Consider the following 20,706-nt stretch of genomic DNA (forward strand, 5'->3'; position numbering starts at 1 on the left):
CTGAGAATCAAATCTGTGATTTGAAATATGAGGAAGCAAAAAAACACCCAATTAGAAGAGCAAAAAGAAAAAAATATGAAGATAGTATAAGGAGCCTCTGGGACAACTTCAAGGCTACTAACAATCACATCATGGGGGGATGACAGAAGGAGAAGAGAGGGATCAAATTGAAAACCTATTTGAAGAAATAATGTCAGAAAACTTCCCCTACCTGGTGAAAGAAATAGACTTACAAGTCCAGGAAGTGCAGAGAATTCCAAACAAGAGGAGTCCAAAGAGGCCACACCAAGACACATCATAATTAAAATGCCAAGGGTTAAAGACAAAGAGAGAATCTTAAAAGCAGCAAGAGAAAAGCAGTTAGTTACCTATAAAGGAGCACCCATATGACTGTCAGTTGATTTCTCAACAGAAACTTTGCAGGCCAGAAGGGAGTGGCAAGAAATATTCGAAGTGATGAAAAGCAAGGACCTATAACCAAGATTACTCTATCCAACACAGCTATCATTTAGAATCGAAGGTCAATAAAGAGCTTCACAGACAAGAAAAAGCTAAAGGAATTCACCACCACCAATAAATGTTAAAGGCTCTTCTTTAAGAAAAAGGAAAAAAAAAAAAAGATAAAAAATATGAACAATAAAATGACAATAAATACATATCTATCAATAATTGAATCTAAAAATTAAAATAAATGAACAAGGAATCTAATGAATAAAATAGAACCAGAGGCATAGATACATGGAACAGAGTGAGAACTCTCAGAGGGAAGGAGGGAGGGAGAGGTGGGAAGAGATTAACCAAAGATCTTATGTATATATATGCATTACCTATGGACACAGACAATCTATATCCTATCTAAAAATAGAGAAACATGGTAATTAACCATAACTTCGCTACCCTTCCCATTGGCTAATCAGGGTGATATGCAAATTAACTGCCAACCAAGATGGCGGCTGGCAGCCAGGCAGCTTGAAGCGAACAGGAGGCTTGCTTGCTCCAGTGATGGAGGAAGCCAAGGTTCCCTGCCTGCCGCTGCCGGCCTCTGAACTGCAGTCTAAGAAACAATGTTGTAATTATAGAAGCTAAACAATCCCCAGAAACCTGCTTTCAGGAGCCGAGGTCTCAGAGCTGGAGCCAAGCCTCAGAGCTAAAGCTGGCTCTCAGTTCCAGTGACAGCCATAGAAGGTAAATAAATCCCAGAATAAAAAAGAAAATACAAATAAAAGAGAGGTTGGGAGCTTCGGTCACCCGCCAGCCTGAAAACTGCCCTCAGCCCCTCACCCAGACTGGCCAGGCACCCCAGTGGGGACCCCCACCCCGAAGGGGGTGTGACCAGCTGCAAACAGCCATCATCCCCTCATCCAGGCTGACCAGGCACACAAGCGGGACCCCCACCATGATCCAGGACACCCTTCAGGGCAAACCAACCGGCCCCCACCCATGACCAGGCCTCTATCCTATATAGTAAAAGGGTAATATGCAAATTGACCCTAACAGCAGAAGGACTTGGAATGACTGGTCACTATGACACACACTGACCACCAGGGGGCAGACGCTCAATGCAGAAGCTGCCCTCTGGTGGTCAGGGCGCTCTCACATGGGAGGAGCTCTGCTCAGCCACAAGCCAGGCTGATGGCTGCAAGTATAGCGGTGGTGGTGGGAGCCTCTCCTGCCTCCTCAGCAGCGCTAAGGATGTCCAACTGCAGTTTAGGCCTGCTCCCCGCTGGCAAGTGGACATCCCCCGAGGGCTGCCGGGCTGCCAGAGGGATGTCTGATTGCCATCTTAGGCCCAATCCCCCTGGGACCCCAATGGGGACCCCCACCCTGAAGGGGGTGTGACCAGCTGTAAACAGCCATCATCTCCTCATCCAGGCTGGCCAGGCACCCCAGTGGGGACCCCCACCCTGACGGGGGTGTGACCAGCTGCAAACAGCCATCATCCCCTCATCCAGGCTGGCCAGGCACCCCAGTGGGGACCCCCACCCTGAAGGGGGTGTGACCAGCTGCAAACAGCCATCACCCCCTTACCCATGCTGGCCAGGCATCCAAGAGGAACCCCCACCCTGATCTGGGACACCCTTCAGGGAAAACCAGCCGTCCCCCACCCATGACCAGGCCTCTATCCTATATAGTAAAAGGGTAATATGCAAACTGACCCAAATAGCAGAAGGACTTGGAATGACTGGTCACTATGACACACACTGTCCACCAGGAGGCAGATGCTCAATGCAGGAGCTGCCCTCTGGTGGTCAGGGCACTCTCACATGGGAGGAGCTCTGCTCAGCCACAAGCCAGGCTGATGGCTGCCAGTACAGTGGTGGTGGTGGGAGCCTCTCCTGCCTCCTCAGCAGCGCTAAGGATGTCCGACTGCAGTTTAGGCCTGTTCCCCGCTGGCAAGTGGACATCCCCCGAGGGCTGCCGGGCTGCCAGAGGGATGTCTGATTGCCCACTTAGGCCCAATCACCTGGGGAGCGGGCCTAAGCCAGCAGGTGGTCATTCCCTGAGGTGTCCCAGACTGCAAGAGGGCACAGGCCGGGCTGAGGGACCCTCCCTCCCCCCCCCGAGTGCACAAATTTTTGTGCACCGGGCCTCTAGTCTACGCTAATAAAAGAGAAAAATGGTAATTGGCGTACGACGATACCCTTTTCATTGGCTAATCAGGGCTATATGCAAATTAACTGCCAACTAAGATTGGCAGTTAACTGCCAACAAGATGGCGGTTAATTTGCATATGTAGGCACAATGCAGGGAGGCGAAAGGGAAGGCAGGAAGAAGCCCGCTGCCACTGACAGTGATCGGAAACCCAGCCATCAGAAATACAAGCCCCCCAGCCATGATTGGAGAATCAGGTGCCTTTTCCACCCTGGCAGGTGATAGCAGGAAGTAGGGGTGGAGCCAGCGATGGGAGCTGGGCACGATCGAAGCTGGCAGTCTCGGGAGCTAGGGGCCCCTTGCCTGGGCCTAAAGCAAAGCCCATGATCGCGGGGCCGCTGCAGCTGCGGGTCCCCGCTGCCCGGGCTGGACGCCTCAGCCAGAGGCGTCAGGCTGGGCAAGAGGCCGATCCTGCGATTGGAGGGTGATGGGGGTCAACACCTGAGGGCTCCCAGTATGTGAGAGGGGGCAGGCTGGGCTGAGGGACACTCCCCCCCCCCCACCCAGTGCACGAATTTCGTGCACCGGGCCCCTAGTATATATATAAAAGCCTAAGCGACCAGCCAACGGCTGGTAGCTATGATGCACACTGACCACCAGGGGGCAGACGCTCAATGCAGGAGCAGAAACCACAAGCATGGAAACATGGAATAATAGACTGATGAATCTCAGAGGGAAGCGGGAAGGGGGAGGGTGGAAAGAGATTAACCAAAGATCTTAATATGCATACTGAGGCCTGGTGCATGGATTCCTGCACCGGTAGGGTCCCTCAGCCTGGTCTGCAGGGATTGGGCTGAAACTAGCTCTCTGACATCCCCTGAGGGGTCCCGGATTTCGAGGGGGTGCAGGCCAGGCTGAGGGATCCCACCGGTGCAGGAATCCGTGTACCAGGCCTCTAGTAGGGTAATAAAGGCCTGGGGCGGGTGGGAACTGGGTGAAGGGGAGCAATGGGGGGGAAAAGGGAAACATCTGTAATACTCTCATCAATAAAGATTTTAAAAATTAATAACATTTTAAAGAAGAGCTGCTCATAAGACATTTTGGCTCTACAGCAATTGGGTTATTACTGTTGAAACATCAAATGCTTATATTAATGATGAATACAGTCCAGAATTTTATCAACTCTGGGTTTTTACATTGACAGCATAATTACTTCCTGTCTATAGTTCCAAATGTCCCAGGTCTGAGCTGAGCTTAAATAAGCATGTACTGTGTTGGAAACAACTAAGTCTGGATCCTCGGAAGACACAGCTCCTTTTATATGTATTTTTCATGATCCCATCTGCTTCAAAATCAAGTCCTGCGTCTTTTGCCTTCATCACTCAGTTTAAGGTGAAAATGATGAAAGCCTTAGACAGGCGTTCCCTTGAGCAAGAACAAGGTGTTCACCTTGAGCGTTTTATTGCCTTCTGCCCTGAATGTTACGTCCTTGCTCTCTCCTTCTCGAGAGTGATCAAATCGCCCGGCACCGTGGCCTCTGGTCTTGGCAATTCTGACTCTCGCTCGCTGAAAGTGGTGCAGAAAGAGGATTTAAAAACTTTGAACTCTTTATGTGATTTTTGCCTTTGACACAGCTGTCGTGAAGAGTTCTGAAAAAGCAGCAGTCCCTACAAGAACACCAGGTTTCTAAATGATTCATCTCCTCACAGACCTTGATATTCAATCCAGGTGTAGGAATAAGCAGCACAGCCCTCGGGTTCCGTCCTGCGGGCTTGGACCGGCTTCAGGGAAATTCTATAGCAAAAGGCCCTGCGCTTCCCCTGACTTTCTCTTTGTTCTACTAACTTTTATCTCCGAAAAGCAAAGGGATTTCCTTTGGGGATTAAGCAGGGGAAACAGCCTAAGGTAGCGATAGTGTTTCATTAGAATTATGGGATACACAAGTGTCCTGAAGTCGGCCCAGCGAGAAGCTCCCTTCTGTCTGGGATGCGCCCAGGGCCTGTCCAGCAGGGAGCTCCAGCCTCACTGCCCTTCTCCTAGCCCCAGGGGCACCTGGGCAAACAGGGTGGTTTCTTGAGTAGGCAGAGCAGTGATCCAAAAGGGATGAGAAAGTGATACATGCTTTTTTTTTTTTTTCCCTTTTTCTTTGTATTTTTCAAATAATTTTACAAGTCTTATTTTGTCAACACTACATCATTTTGAAATATCTATTTTAAATTTTGACAGGAGCCATCCTCATCCTGCCAAGCCATGGTTTGGAGTCACTGGAATGAACAGGGGCCAAGAACAATGCCGATGATACATGTTCTTAATGACAGAGCTGTACAAAGACTGAGATGAGAGTGATGCGTTCCCTGCTCGCAGACTAGGACAGACGTTTGTTCCGCACGGGGAGTCCGCAGAAGGATGAGGGCATGGCAGCAGAGGGAAAGGGTTTGTGTCAGAGCAGCTACACCAGTGCTCACCTGACATCTGCATCTCCTGTCCACACAGGGCGAGGTCAAAGTACTACTTAGTAGGTACTACTCCAGGACTTCTAAAAAAATCTTGAAATAAACAGGAACATAAGTCGCATTTCTACTAGATTTGTTTCTGAAATGTTTACATTCTGATTTGCGGTTGAGATTTACTTTTAAAATGTTCAATGTTCACCCGAATGGCTGAATTCTAAGTTAACGATGTTTTTATTAATTACTCTTGAAGTAAAACAAGTTTTTTGGTTCAATTTTAACTTTAAAAGTTTCAAAGAGATACTGTTTTCCATATTTCTCATTTTAACTTTGTTATATTTTGCTTTCGCTTATTATGACCACACTTTACACTTTTAGGAAGATGCTTGGCCATACTTTCACTGTTTCAGCTGTATTCCGTTTAATTTGACACATTGCATTTCTATTTGTATTTAAAAATCACAACCTTTTAGGGGTTTGTCTCTGACCCAAATATTATTTAGTGGATCTTAAGTTTTCTTTCCCATATTTTCTATGTAATTGAGCATTTCATTTTCTGGATATATGGAGGACAGACTTATGATTTACTTATATTGTAAGTAAGAACATGGAAAATTTTTGTTTGTAATATACTTGGGCAAAAAGAAAACATGTTTACTCATATTACCACGTAGGTGTGGGGTTTTTTTTCAATCCTCACACAAGGATATGTTTTCTTTTTTCTTTTTTTTTTTTTTTTTGAGAGAGAGAGAGAGAGAGAGAGAGAGAGAGAGAAGAAACGTTGATCGGTTGCCTCCCATATGTGTCCCGATCAGGATCGAACCTATAACCTGGGTATGTATTCCCTGACTGGGAATCAAACCTGCAAGCTTTTGGTGTATGGGGTGATGCTCCAAGCGACTGAGCCCCCTGCCCAGGGCACCATGTTGTTCTTTATACATATTAAATCTGTCTTATTAATTTTGTGTAATTTTATATCACATGGATTAACTAAATTCTACTTATAAACTGTTGATATTCCCAATTATGTGTTGCATTTCTGTCATTTTTTTCTATTCATGCACTTTTTGCTTTATACCTTTAGAAGTTTTAGCTGATCAAGTTATTTCTCCTACTGCTTTTGTTGTGAAATCTACTTTTAATATGAACAAAATCTTAAATCAGAGTCTTTATTTTTTAATAGGAACAAGTTTCAGATTTAACCCAAAAGAAAATGCAATGGATGTAGTATTCCGCAAAGAAAAAAGGAGCTGTGCACACCCTCCTCACCTCCATTAACCTCTGCCTCTTGGCAAAACATCAACCTATTTTCCTAAACCCAGGCTACCATTGTGTACCTGGCTGAGTCACAGTTAGGGCTTATAGAGGACAACCTGGCAATCACACTGTGTTCCTAGACTCAATGTACATTCATAAATCCTCTGGTGCATGACGTTGAAATCTCGTGACTTGCTAAGGCAAAACATTGAGTAAGCCATAAGGGGAAATGAAGCATATAGTGTATTGATGGTATAATTCCATGTGAATACTAAGATAGATCCATCTGTTTTAATAATTAAATTTGCTATTGAATTGAGCATGATTATTTGTCAATACTTCCGAATATTAGAGTAATTTTTTTTCTCAGCTACCCAGGGATAGATGGTTTATCTCCCAATTCTTTTAGATATATAGAATCTATCTTGGGAATAATAAACTCCCAAGTTTGCTCTAAATATGAATGAAGAGTTAAGTGAGGATCTGGACTGCCTTGTCTTTAGAGAAAAGGCAGTAATAATAATAATAATACCTGTTCTCCAAGTGGCCAAAGGGCCAGGATGGTAGGGGTCATAAGCCGGTACTCCTACTTCCTGTTTTTGCCTTATCTTTATTTAGGACTAGTGACCCAGTGCATGGATTCATGCACATTGAAAGGAAATTAATTAGAAGGACTGGGCAAGATGGGCCAGACACGCCCTGGAGCCAACCTCCCACGGTCCCTCCCTGGCATCTGCGGAGTGAGCGGGGTCCCTCCAGCAGGTGAGGTCCCTTGGCCTGGCCTGCGGGGACCAGGCCGAAAATGGCTCTCCAACATCCCCCAAAGGGGCCCGGAGTGCGAGAGGGCACTCTGCAAAGTTGCTGTGTACAGGGTGTGGAACGCAAACGTTAAGTGTGCAGTAAACCAGATTCGGGCTGACAGTGCCCCAGCAACTTAACCCACGGCCGAAGGTGGAATCGCGTGACCTGCAAGGAATCGGGCTCCCTCCTTTCTGCTTCTGGGGTGCGTCACCTGAGAACTTCTGCTGCCAAGTCACTGCAACTTGGCAGCTCCTGCGTTGAGCATCTGCCCCTTGGTGGTCAGTGCACCTCATAGCGACCAGTTGGATGGTCGGACACTTAGCATATTAGCCTTTTACATATATAATTATAGCAAATTTATTCTCAGGTTGAGTTCTTCTGGAGTCATTCAATGGCCAGCATTTGGCCTGAACCTTTCAGTTTTCTGTGTATGAAAGCCTAATCTACTAATAGATTTATTATTGTTGTTGAACTTTTAAAAATAAAATACTAACTTTGGATTAAGTACCATGCTTTCATTTGTTACCACTGTCAGTGTAAGAATTTCCAAACTTGTAGAGCATTTTTATGAGTTTGAGTCAAAACTGATGACATGCAAGAGAGCAAGATCTCAAATGCTCTGGAGAATAAGTTTTGCAGTTTCCTTCATGCAAAATTTGAAATTAAAGAGGGAATGTAAGGCAGATTGCATGAGGGTGGGAGAAAGCAAGACCAGGATTGGATTATAAGAAGGAAGGTCTGAAAGGGGCCATTTCAAAGGTGTTTTAACCTAGATGCACAGAAACAATGGACAGGGCTTGCTTAAGGCAAAGACAAGGTGTTTTCTTTTTTTTAAATAAGGTTAAAAGAAAATGCACTTTAATATATTTTTTATTGATTTTTAGAGAGAGAGGAAGGGAGATGGAGAGAGCAATGATGAGAGAGAATCATTGATTGGCTGCCTCCTGCATGCCCTCTTACTGGGGATTGAGGCCACAACCTGGGCATGTGCCCTGACCAGGAATCGAACTGGCAACCACTTTGGTTCCTGGGTTGATGCTCAACCACTGAGCAACACTGGCTGGGCAAAGACAAGCTTTTTAATAAAGAAGTTATATGCCTATGACTATCCACCAAAACCTGTGCAGTTAGTAATTTATCAACAGATCATTCTATGAGGTCACTTTGCACAGAATCCCCCCGTTTTTTGTCCACACCACTTAATATTAGTCTTTGTATCTTTTCCATAGTTATAGTTGAAATCATATTATTTAGAAATGCAGTCCAGTAAAACAAAAATGATTAATAGTAATAATAGCTACATTTATTGAGTACTTAACTCTTACTGAACTTGTGCTAATCATTTCACAAACACAATTCACATTATTGTTTTCACCTAATTTCTGCTTTGTATGTTTCCTGAAAATCACACTACTACAGAAAAGCAAAGCTGGAATTTGCACTCAAGATCTATAAAACAAATAGCAGGCCAGAACAATGCCCATTCAGCCCCCAACACCAAGCATCTAAAATTTACATCTAAATTTAGATCTAAAGCATCTAACGTAGACATGTCACCTCCTCTAGTCCACTCAGTCTAGTTTTTACTGCTTTTGGCTCTAAGTGAAGTGGAGAGCAATGTTTTAAAGCCCCTTGAATAAGTGAAAATCCTCACTTATGCAACAATTTGTTTAGCTTTTCCTATGGGTGATGCAAGGTGTGAGGTGGGGAATCTAACGATGACAGTTAGGTGACAGCTGTTTGAGGTCACAGCGCAGTGGGAGAGGCAGAACTGTGTTCTATGGCAATCTGTTGTACCCGATCCGCAGGGAGTGGACGGAGGGTTATTGTTTCACACAGGGCCATTGGGAGAGCCTGCTGGAAAGGCAGTCTGTGAGCGGCCGCGGTGAGCAGGCTGGAGTGTTGTGAGGGATACCCGAGAACAGAGCATTCGGGCAGAGGAAATGGCAAGCACAAATGCCCTCAAATGGGAGCTTATTTGCTTCTTCAAATGGAAGCAAAGAGGCCACTATGGCCAGAGGTCAGTGAGGGAGTGAGGGTGACTCAAGGGGGAGGGGTGCAGGTCCAAGAGGAGCTGGAAAGGGAGCACATCACATACAACGTCCTGGGCTATTATGATGGGAACACCTGAAGGGTTTGGGGGCAGAGCCACGGTTTTAACTCAGGTTTTCAAGAACCGCTCTGGCCAGCTGTACAAGGTGGCAGGAAGGAGACCAGCTGGAAGGTAACTGCTGTCGTTCAGGTAAGAGGTGATGGTGGGTGATGTAGGTGGTGAGATGTGGGTGGGTTTTCATCTGTTCTGACAAGATAGGCTGAAGGAGTGGAGCGTGGGGTGAGAGAAGGGTCGAGGATGACTCACTTCCAGGTCTTCAGCCTGAGCACCAGGAAGGGTGTTGCCACTTATTGAGATGGGACGACTAGAGAGGAACTGGCTGGTGGGGGAGGCGGGACTGTGGGCAGCAGAGTTTAGTTTTGGACATATTTAGAGATGCCTACTAATCTTCTAAGTGGAGATGTTCATCAGGCAGCTGAATATACAAGTCAGAAAAGATGAGAGGCTGGAATCCGGTAAACAGCAAGGAGAATCTGCAAAAGCTTAAAAAATGGGGTGAAGGGGGGAATTAAATGACTCTCTTGAAAAAGTTTCAAGGCATTTTACTCATAAAGGCCTGTGATGACTGTGAAATGTGTGGCAGCAGCATGCTGTAAGCAGTGGCTATAGCTAGATCAATGGTTTCCAAAGTGTGGGCTTCAGGCCAACAAACATCTGCCTCACCCATGAGCTTCTTAGAGATGCACGTTATTGGCCCCAGTGACCTACTGAATCATTAACTCTGGGAATGCGGCCCAGGAAACCGTTTTGACAGGTTTTCCAGGAGGCTGTTATGCACATTAAAATGGAATCAGCCAGATAATAACAAGTTTAGTATTTCCAGGTTTCAATCATTAAAACAAAAAAGAAAGGAATAACATTTTTTATGGGTAAAATGTCTTTATTGTTTGAAGCATAAAAAAGAGTGAACAAAACCAGTATGACATTTCATTTCTTAGTCTTCTCAATGAGCTTATAAAAATACTTGCCACTTAGTCTATAGACTCTTGAAAATGTCTAGAAGTCTATATTGATATAAAAAGGCACTTAAAACATGAAATAATAAAAAACCACCTCACTGATACAACTGAAGTTGCTTTGAGAAAAATTTCTACATATAGACAGACTCCTACATAAATAGGACTTCACTTTTTCTTGTTTTCCAACACATACATAGCATTTTCCCCATGTTGCCTACAGACCATCTTCTCACACCTTCTTTGTCCTTGATACAGGTTAACAGAAAAGCAAGCTAAAATTCATGTTGCTTTTTTTCCAATTTAATCTCTTATTTTGCTTAAGCTAAAACAAAATTCTTAACTTGTATCCAAGATCTTTTAGCACACCTGGCTCATTTTCATTTAGTTTCAAATCACAATTCATTTAACTGTGATGATGTGAATGTATTTTTTAAAGTACCTATTATTCAGCTGCCAAAATCACACTAAGCAACATTTCTGAAGCATGTGAACATACATGGTGTATATCTGTAAGTACTGCTGCTGCATCATTCTAGCTTTTGAGCTGAATGAAATCACAGTAACATAATCTTTGTAAACTGGGATTACAAGTTAAAATACAACTCAAATCATTCAATGCATTCAGCTATGAAAGAAAGCTGTGTGCTTCACCACATATTTTTAACTTCATTTTCTTTCAGGTTGGTCAAAGATAAACAATATAAAACATACATTAAATAAAAGCCCACTGACCTATGTCATACATGTACTCTTGCTGTGGAAATTCTGTATTTTGGAAATATTTATACAGTCATCTTTTCAAGGTATTGGTAAGAAAGGATAAATGTTTTCTTTGAACATATAGGTTGCTATTTTAGAGGTGAGTTATTTCACCCTAAAAGTGCTCACTAAAAAAATACATTAATTGCTTTAAGGAATTGCATGAACATGGTTAATCTGAAATGATTTAACAATGCAACCCAAAGATCTGGTTACTTTTCTGGTGGGGTTTAGACTACAAATGAAAACTGACATTTAGAATAATATGGGGAAAATACAGAGCCACTTGGATGCGTATCACTTTATTACTGCAATCATAAACGGTAATGATTTGAAACAGTCCTTGACATTGATTTGTGAATTTAAGTTCATCATTTATTATGCCTTTTCTTCTGTTGCTCACTCTTGTAAGAAATGCCATGATGATTAGCGCATGGTTGTGTCCCATGGAGACTCCTGCACTGCCTTCCTGTGTATGTACACATGCGCTCATTCAACGTGCCTCTGCTCACACTTTTCTATTTACATTTTGTGTTGCATGGCGTTGCAAAGCCTTTGCTGATTTTCAAGGCAGTCTTTCAGTTTATCCTCTGTCAAAGTCAATCGCTGCTCCAAGATTGAAACAGTCTGCAAAAAGAACAAAATAATCAATGATGATGAGGACAATGATGATAACCTCTGCAGAGGAGATTCTTTTAGAACTAGAATGCCTACCCTTTCGCCAGGAAGTTGGCTCAAAAATGGGCCCCAGAACTTGCTCTGCCTCTGGCCCTACTCCAGGGCAAAGCACTGTCAAGTAGTTTGATGAAAAAAACAAAAACTGATGCATTTGAGGAAAAACAGAAAAGATCCTCCAAAGCATCGATGCCAGGAAAGAGGCCACATGCGGAGATCTAAGTGGTATGGGGAGTGAGGTGGGGGTACAATGTCACATGCCTAGCCCAGGTGCTACTTTTAATGCCATCATTGGTCATTCTATCACAGTCAATGATAGATCATATCTACACCACCTTAGACAGCTGACTACCTAGTTTACTTTGAAAAAACCATAATGATTGCCTCTAGTTCTCACGCCCCAAAGATGATAATAGCACTTCAAAGGGTTGTTAGGAAGACTGAATGAAATGATGCATCAAAAATGCCTCAGCTAGTGCCGGGCATACAGGAAATGATGAATCTTAGCTAGTCTAACCCCTTCAGCTAATAAATAAGTATATGACTACACACACACACACAATGACTACTCTTAAATTTGGGAAATCTAATTTTTTGTGATATTGACATCATCTTCAGTCTTTTACATCTTTTAAAACAACTTTCATTATAAAACTAGAGGCCCAGTGCATGAAATTTGTGCACTTGGGGGTGGGGGTGGGGTCCCTCAGCCCGGCCTGTGCACTCTGGCAGTCTGGGAGGCCTTGGGGGATGTCTGACAGCTTAGGCCCGCTCCCCATGGGGAGTGGGGAGTAGGCCTAAGCCATCAGTTGGACATCCTTAGTGCTCCGCGGAGGATGGAGAGGCTCCTGCCACCACTGCTGCGCCAGCCGTGAGCCCGGCTCAGGGCTTCTGGCTGAGTGGCGCTCCCCCGTGGGAGCGCACTGACCACCAGGGGGCAGCTCCTGCATTGAGCATCTGCCCCCTGGTGGTCAGTGCACCTCATAGCGACCAGTCGTCCGGCCGTTGGTCAATTTGCATATTGGCCTTTTATTATACAGGATAAAACAAATTCAGGAAGCCACATAAAGCATGTGTTACAATGAATTCTCATGAGAAAAACACTCTTCTAATCAGCACCCAGGCCTAAATAAGAGGCATTTCCCTCATCTACTATTTGGTTATGCAGTAGTAGAGTTCATAGGGGAAAGGCTGGGTAAATGCTTGGTTATTTCAGCAGCAAGTTTCAAGATAATGAATTAGTGCCCTATTATCCTTTGAAGGTAACCAATTTTTAAAACTGTCATTATTTATAACTTTTGCTTTCATATTTGATACTACAGATCATGACAAGTTAAAAATAACTGTGATGCTGGTAATATATTCTGCTATTTCTTGAGTGCCTACTGAGTCAAGCATTTTATCAGATACTTTACATACATTTTCACATTTCCACATGCTAAAGCTGTTAAAAATATTATCAACACCTTTAACAATAAACTCCATTTATCTACCATCTAAACATAATTTCATTTTAATTTATTTCTAATTATAGTTCAGTAAAGATCGTTAGTAACACTGAAGCTGAGTTAGAAGTCCAGTCATCTGTAAATAAAGTGAATGAGAACATGTTTGTGTTACTTGGTACTGACCCACAGATTCACTGTTCGTGTTTTGTAAGTGTGCTGTGCCTGCTTTTAACCACTTTCATACGTAAAAGCCAGCCAGCTCTTCAAAATTGAAGATAAAAAAATCATACAGACATTCAATAAAGCTGAAAGTGAATCATTTATCTGTGAATCAGGCCAAAGGAATTGGAAATGGACTATGAAGCTGAAAGAGTGGAGAATGAAAGGATTCATGCGGGAGAGATGCTAAGGACTTCACCCTGCACGCAAGAGGGCAGCTTAGGCAGTCGTGGCAATGTGGGAACAAGTGCCAGCCAGACGGACTCTGCATGGAGCTGAATGTTTTTACTCTGTAGTTAGTGGCTCTAAACCCTGGCTATCATACAAAATCATATGGGGTGATTGAAAGACCTTATCCTAGACCAATGTAAATGAATTCTCTGGAGATGAGAATAGGACATCTGAATGCTTATGAACTACCCAGGTGATTATAATGTACAGACAGGACTGAGAACAGAATTAGATTATTTCTATGTAAGACCTATTACAACTTAAAATATTTATTCTGGAAAAGTAATTGACATCTCTAGATCACATTAAAGCCTCCTTTCTTATAACTTTGACAAGTCCGCTCTGACAAATACTGGTATTCTTAGTCTATGTATCAAAGAGGAACTACAGAAAACTTCTTCAAAGGAAACACTGAATCAGCAAAGCTGGAAGAGAAACCTTTGGTGGTTTCCACACAACACTCCCCTTAAATGACGTCTATATCTCCTGACCAAGAGTTGGAAGACCTTTGGTATATTAACATCCATGGTGTTCCTTCTTCGCAAAGGTAAACTGGTAAGATTCTAAAATGGGAATGCAAACCCCATCACCTGCAGAAGAACTCAGGGTCAATGCAAGCAGCTCTGGAAATAGGGGATAGCAAGAATATCCTCGGAGTGAAGAACTGTAAACACTGCCAATAGTTATTTCTAACCAGAAATAATTAATCCCAATACATTTGTCTTATGGCCCTAAATATGCCACTGAAAATGTTCTAATCTGAACATATCAAAACTTCTACTGCCCAGATCAAAATGCTGCCACCTCTATTCTTCATAGTCTCTACTGCTCCCTTCTGGCCCCTGGATGCAAGATACAGGAGAGAGAGAGGATAGGGAGAGAAGAGAGAGAGAAAGAGAGAGAGAGAGAGAGAGAGAGAGAGAGAGAGAGAGAGAGAGAGAGAGAGAGAGAGAGAGATGCTCTGACTTTATCTCCACAAGATCTTGCTAGAGCAGCTCAGCAGAGCATTCCTTGTTATACTGACTGCCACCTTGAGCTTGCCTTTCTAAGAAAAAAGAATTTTCCCCTACTCTGCTAATTCTACAGCTTGCTGTAACCAGGATGTTCCTCATATCTTGCCCTCCAGTACAAAGCATAGCAATTCACCTGTGTCAAAACATTGAGCTGTTCCATAATATGCTCTAAAGCTTCAGTCACAGCGAGTGGTATGCTTCTTTGACTCTCAGAAGGGAGGTCGTTCATGTCTTCTGATTTCTTTTTCAAGGTTGTTCGTGGATATTCTGATGACATTAAAGAAGGATTCAAGAAATACTTGCACAGCTCTTCATCCTTGTCTGGTAGAGTTCTAACAACAGTGTCCGTTGTCTTTGACATCATAGAAAGAAGAGAAACTGTTACATTGCCCAAACCTTAAAATGATATATACATAAAAGTTTTCAATATTCTCCTAAAAGCCCAGCTTTCCTTTAATTGTTTATCTTCAACTATGACAAAGTATGGAAATTACAATTATAACAAGGAAATAAAGCTAAAAATAAACACAGAAAATTCACAATTTTCTTTGATTTTTTTTTCAATGGACTGCATTTTGCATGTATTTGTCTGAGGGATTAGCTATTCCATCATTAAAAGATTGTAAGATGCACTCTAATCCTTAATCAAATATCACATTCATTAAGGTGATTATTATTTTTAAAAAGTGGAAAATAGCAAGTATTGGTGAGGATGTGGAGAAATTGGAACCCTCATGTATTGCTGATGTGAATATAAAATACTGTAGTTCCTGTAAAAACAGTTTCACTGTTCCTCGCAAGGTTAAGCATAGAATTACCATATGATCAATTCTACTTCTAGGTTTATATCTAAAATAATTGAAAGCAGGAACTTGAACAGATATTTGTACACTAATGTGAATAGTATCATTATTCAAAATAGCCAAAGATGGAGACAACCCAATATCCATCATCAGATAAATGTATAAACAATAGACTACTACTTAGCCATAAACATAAATGGAATTCTGATATATGCTACAACATGGATGAACCTTAAGAACATTATTCTAAGTGAAATAAGCCAGGACAAAAGAAAATACTGTATAATTCTACATACATGTGGTATCTAGAATAAGCAAATTGAGAGACAGAAAGTAGAGTAGAGGTTACTATGAGCTAGGAAGAGGGAAATGTGGAGTTATGTACCTATTGTTTAATGGGTACAGAGTTTCTGTTTGGAATGATGAAAACATTCTTAAAATAGATACTGGGAATGGTTACATAGCATTGTGAATACTTAATGCCAGTGAGTTACACTTAGAAATGGTTAAAATGGTAAGTTTTATGTTATGTATATTTTACCACAATAAAATAAAGACACAGAAAAACCCCCTCAAAATATGTCAGTGAGCAATCTGCAAATACAATTAAGAAAACAATTCCACTTACAATAGCATAAAAAAGTACTTAGAAATAAATTTAATAAAAGAAGTACAAGACTTGTACACTGAAAATTATAAACCATCATTGAAAGAAACTAAGATCTAAAGAAATGGAAAGACATCCCATATTCCACGTTCATAGACCACAAGACTTAGTACTGTTAAAATGGCAATACTCCCCAAATTAATATATACAGATTCAATCCAATCCTTATCAGAATCCCAGCTGCCTTTCTAAAAGAAATTGGCAAACTGATCTTAAAATTTATATGGCAATGCAAGGTTCCCAGAAAGCCACCATAGAACCAAATAACAAAGTTAGAGAACTCATACTTCCTAATTATAAAACTTACTACAAAACTACAGTACTCAAGACAGTGTGGCACTCGCATAAAAATAGACATACAGATCAATGGATTACAATTCAGAGTCTAAAAATAAAACCTTCCATTTACGGTCATTTGATTTTTGACAAAGGTGCCAGACAATTTAATGGGACAAACATTGTCTTTTCAACAAATGGTGCTGGGAAAAGAATGGATTTGGGCCCTTACCTCACATCATATACAAAGTTAACTCATTCACAAAATTAACTCATTTATCCATATAATACAATGGATCATAGACTTATATATAAGGAAAAAAATATAAAAGTATTAAAAGAAAACACAGAAGTAAAATTTTCTAACCTTAGAGTACATAGAGCAGCGGTTCTCAACCTGTGGGTCTCGACCCCTTTGGGGATCGAACGACCCTTTCACAGGGGTCGCCTAAGACCATCAGAAAACACATATATAATTACATATTGTTTTTGTGATTAATCACTATGCTTTAATTTTTTTAAATTAAATCTTTATTGTTTAGATTATTACATTTGTTCCTCTTTTTTCCCCCCATAACTCCCCTCCTCCCAGTTTCCGCCCCACCCTCCGCCCTCACTCCCCACCCACTGTCCTCATCCATAGGTGCACGATTTTTGTCCAGTCTCTTCCTGAATCTCCCACACCCCTTTCCCCCCCAAGAATAGTCAGTCCATTCCCTGTCTATGTCCCTGATTCTATTATAATCACCAGTTCATTCTGTTCATCAGATTATTTATTCACTTGATTCTTAGATTCACTTGTTGATAGATGCATATTTATTGTTCATAATTTGTATCTTTACCTTTTTCTTCCTCTTCCTCTTCTTAAAGGATACCTTTCAGCATTTCATATAATCCTGGTTTGGTGGTGATGAACTCCTTTAGCTTTTCCTTATCTGTGAAGCTCTTTATCTGACCTTCAATTCTGAATGATAGCTTTGCTGGATAAAGTAATCTTGGTTGTAGGTTCTTGGTATTCATCACTTTGAATATTTCTTGCCATTCCCTTCTGGCCTGCAAAGTTTCTGTTGAGAAATCAGCTGACAGTCGTATGGGTACTCCCTTGTAGGTAACTGGGTTTCTTTCTCTTGCTGCTTTTAAGATTCTCTCTTTGTCTTTTGCTCTTGGCATTTTAATTATGATGTGTCTTGGTGTGGTCCTCTTTGGATTCCTTTTGTTTGGGGTTCTCTGCGCTTCCTGGACCTGTAAGTCTATTTCTTTCACCAGGTGGGGGAAGTTTTCTGTCATTATTTCTTCAAATAGGTTTTCAATATCTTGCCTTCTCTCATCTTCTGGCACCCCTATAATTCTGATGTTGGTATGCTTGAAGCTGTCCCAGAGGCTCCTTACACTATCCTCGCATTTTTGGATTCTTTTTTCATTTTGCTTTTCCCGTTGGGTGTTTTATGCTTCCTTGCATTTCAAATCATTGACTTGATTCTTGCGCTCCTCTGGTCTGCTGTCGGGAGTCTGTATAATATTTGTTATTTCAGTCCGTGTATGCTTAATTTCTAGTTGGTTCCCCAATATAACATCGAGGGTCTCATTAGTTTTCTTGTAGATCTCATTAAGTTTATTGGCGGCTTCTAAACAGTTCTTGAGAGACCTTAAAAGTGTGGTTCTGAACTCTATATCTTCCATTGACAATTTTGTCCTGTTTCTTTGGCTCCGCATTTTGTTATGCTTCCTTGGTGCACCCCCTAGTGGTCTTTGTTCGCAGTCTTATAGTTAAACCTTGATTGTTGTAGCTAATCCCAGGGAGGGTTTGACCTCCAGGCCAAGTGGCTATGAGAATCAGCTGTGTCAGCAGTGAGAGAACTTCTGTCCTCTAGGGAGGTGCTAATCTAGCCTTTGCCTGAGGCTATCCGGCAAATGCCTCTGTGCAGGGCTTGGGCGGGGCGGGTTGCACAGGATCAACAGGGTGGGCCGAAGAGAGCAGTTATGGCGGCTCTCAGTCCTGTCCCCAGGGGCTCTGCCTCTCTGAGTCCCAGAACCCGCTGCAAAGCTCGGAGAGAAAGCTGCACTCGCTCTGACCGAAGCCAGACAGTCCCGCTTCTCCCGTTTGAGTCTGGGTCCCTAAAGACTCGCCTGTGTCTGGAGCTCAGAGTCTGCGACTCCCTCCCGATTGAAAACGCCAACCGCGCCCTCCGCCACCAGCCCGCTCCGCGCACTCCGCACCTCAGAATTTGACTTCACCACTGCGCCTCCTCTGAGTGTCCATATGCGTTTCTCTTTCCTCCTAGTTGTAGGACTTCCACTCAGCCAGCGTTCCTGTGGTTCTGGGTGATGTCCGTTCCGTCTTTTAGTTTTACTTTTGAAATAGTTGTTCAAAGCAGCAAACTCCGGCGTTAACCTATGCCGCCATCTTGGTTCTCCCACTATGCTTTAATTATGTTCAACTTGAAACAATGAAAATACATCCTGCATATCAGATATTTACATTACGATTCATAACAGTAGCAAAATTACAGTTATGAAGTAGCAACGAAAATAATTTTATGGTTGGGGGTCACCACAACATGAGGAACTGTATTAAAGGGTCGCGGCATTAGGAAGGTTGAGAACCACTGCTATAGAGCTTACCATATATGCGCTGGAGAACTATTTCAATTGCTTTACACATCTTAACTGGTTTAATCCTCACAATAATCCTATTAGGAAGGTTCTACTATTATTCCCACTTCATAAATGAGAAAACAGAGATACAGATTAAATCATTTATTCAAGGGCACACAGGCAGGGAAGGCATAGGAAACAACTAATCTACGAGATGCTAGGACTCTGGGTACTGTAACTTTGGGATCACACCACTGTTCCCCATGATCCTTCTAATCATTTTTTAAGAAAGTAAAAACTTTCAAGTTTCTCTCTCTCATAATCTTATTAATTCACCATTTGTTGACAACAATAAAAACAAAGTCAAAATCCACATTCAGAATTCAAGCTTATTTTTAGAATATGTATAAAATGCATTTTAGTACGTCTACTTAGCCATGTGCATCTACTCAGGGTCTTCTATTCTGTTCACTCAATGGACATTTCTGGAGCCGGCTCCGTGCCAGGCACTGTTCTGAGTGGCGAGGACCTAACAGTGGGCAGCACAACCCTAGACCCTGCTCCCCCGAAGTTTAGCTTCTGGTGCCTTCAGTCTTTTGATATCTTTTCTTCCTCAGAGATTTATTAACTTATATTTTTGTTTTATTGTCTAGCAGGCTATATTTACCTCTAAAATTCATCCTGGTCTCTTAGAAGTTATGCTTTCTACTCCCAAATTTTCCACATCTGTGATATGCCTGAAATGTTAGAGGGTGAACCTAAAATATCTGTGAGAGAATGCCTTTTTAGGGGATGAAGCACTCATTAAAACCCACACCCCAAAACAAACCCATTACTATCACTTGCAATTACTCAGCTCCACATGAGAAAGAAAAGCTAACATTGTCCTTAAAATGTCCAGAAGCAGAATCTCATCAAGCACAGGATCATGAAAACACAAGTTACCCTAAAGGATTTTAGATGCTTCTCATCAGACATACCCAGAAGCACCCATGACCTCTACCCTATTCCTTCTCTGAGCTAAAGGAACCAGGAAATAACATACAGCACCCACTTACCTGCCCAGCTACTGGCTAGTGGCAAAGACTGAAACAGCAGCAGCTTTAAATAGAGCGCAGAATATACAAAGGATTCGCCAAGAAGCCCTGCCTCACTATCACTGTCTGCATTCTTGATCCCAGCAGCCACTTCACTGCCTGTGAACAATGCCGGGATGGCCATGCACAACCATCCCCCAAAACAAACAATTCTTCTCTGCCTGCACTGGCCTTCTCTGCCTTCCTAGCACGACTGCATCTTTTTGTTCGCTCCATTTCAGCATGATTGTCACAACTCCAGAACAGCAGTCCCTGACCCCCTCCTGAAGCCTTTCCCTTCTCTACCAAGGCATCCTGATGTTTCTGCCAGAGCTGATCAGAGTTTGTGTTTATATATTTGTTCCTTGTCTTACTGTCTCCTTCACTAGACTGAGCTACACCTACTCTTCTCAACACTGCATCCTCTGGACTTAGCAGGAACTTGAATATTTTATAATATGTTAGCCACTAACATGCAGATTTTACTACCACTCTCACATACGAAAACCAAACTATAACCAAGACAGTCTTTCTTTACACAATCACAACATACCTAAGTATGTGCACACATGGCTGCAAATATAGTCGTGTTGTAGTAGCACCTGCAGCTGTTCCTAGGAAAACCCTCAATCTAATTAACAATCAGCTATTAAACTCTGTGGTTTGCAGTCAGGGCAGTTAGTGAAGGAAGGACAAAAAGAAGATTTAAGATCACAGTCTAAACTTCAATACACCTTAATAGTGGTTTTCTTGCTGTGACCAACAACAAATA

The 20,706-nt window shown here is 42.4% G+C and overlaps 1 protein-coding gene across 6 annotated transcripts in view; it reads right to left on the reverse strand.

Moving 5' to 3' along the window:
• Positions 1–10,072: 10,072 nt before the first annotated feature.
• POC1B (POC1 centriolar protein B) overlaps positions 10,073–20,706 on the reverse strand; it is a 109,858-nt gene continuing 99,224 nt past the window's right edge. For 5 of the 6 annotated variants that reach the window (XM_059683757.1, XM_059683756.1, XM_059683753.1 and 2 more), the window contains 2 exons: positions 14,651–14,869; positions 10,073–11,558 (listed from right to left, as the gene is read on the reverse strand). In XM_059683757.1, the coding sequence (XP_059539740.1) occupies positions 11,454–11,558; positions 14,651–14,869 (324 nt within the window). In that variant the 3' untranslated portion in view covers positions 10,073–11,453. The remainder of the gene's footprint in view (positions 11,559–14,650; positions 14,870–20,706) is intronic. The other variant, XM_059683755.1, reaches the window with a different exon arrangement.

This window comes from Myotis daubentonii, chromosome 2 (genome assembly GCF_963259705.1).
Source record: "Myotis daubentonii chromosome 2, mMyoDau2.1, whole genome shotgun sequence".
Lineage (NCBI taxonomy): Eukaryota > Metazoa > Chordata > Mammalia > Chiroptera > Vespertilionidae > Myotis > Myotis daubentonii.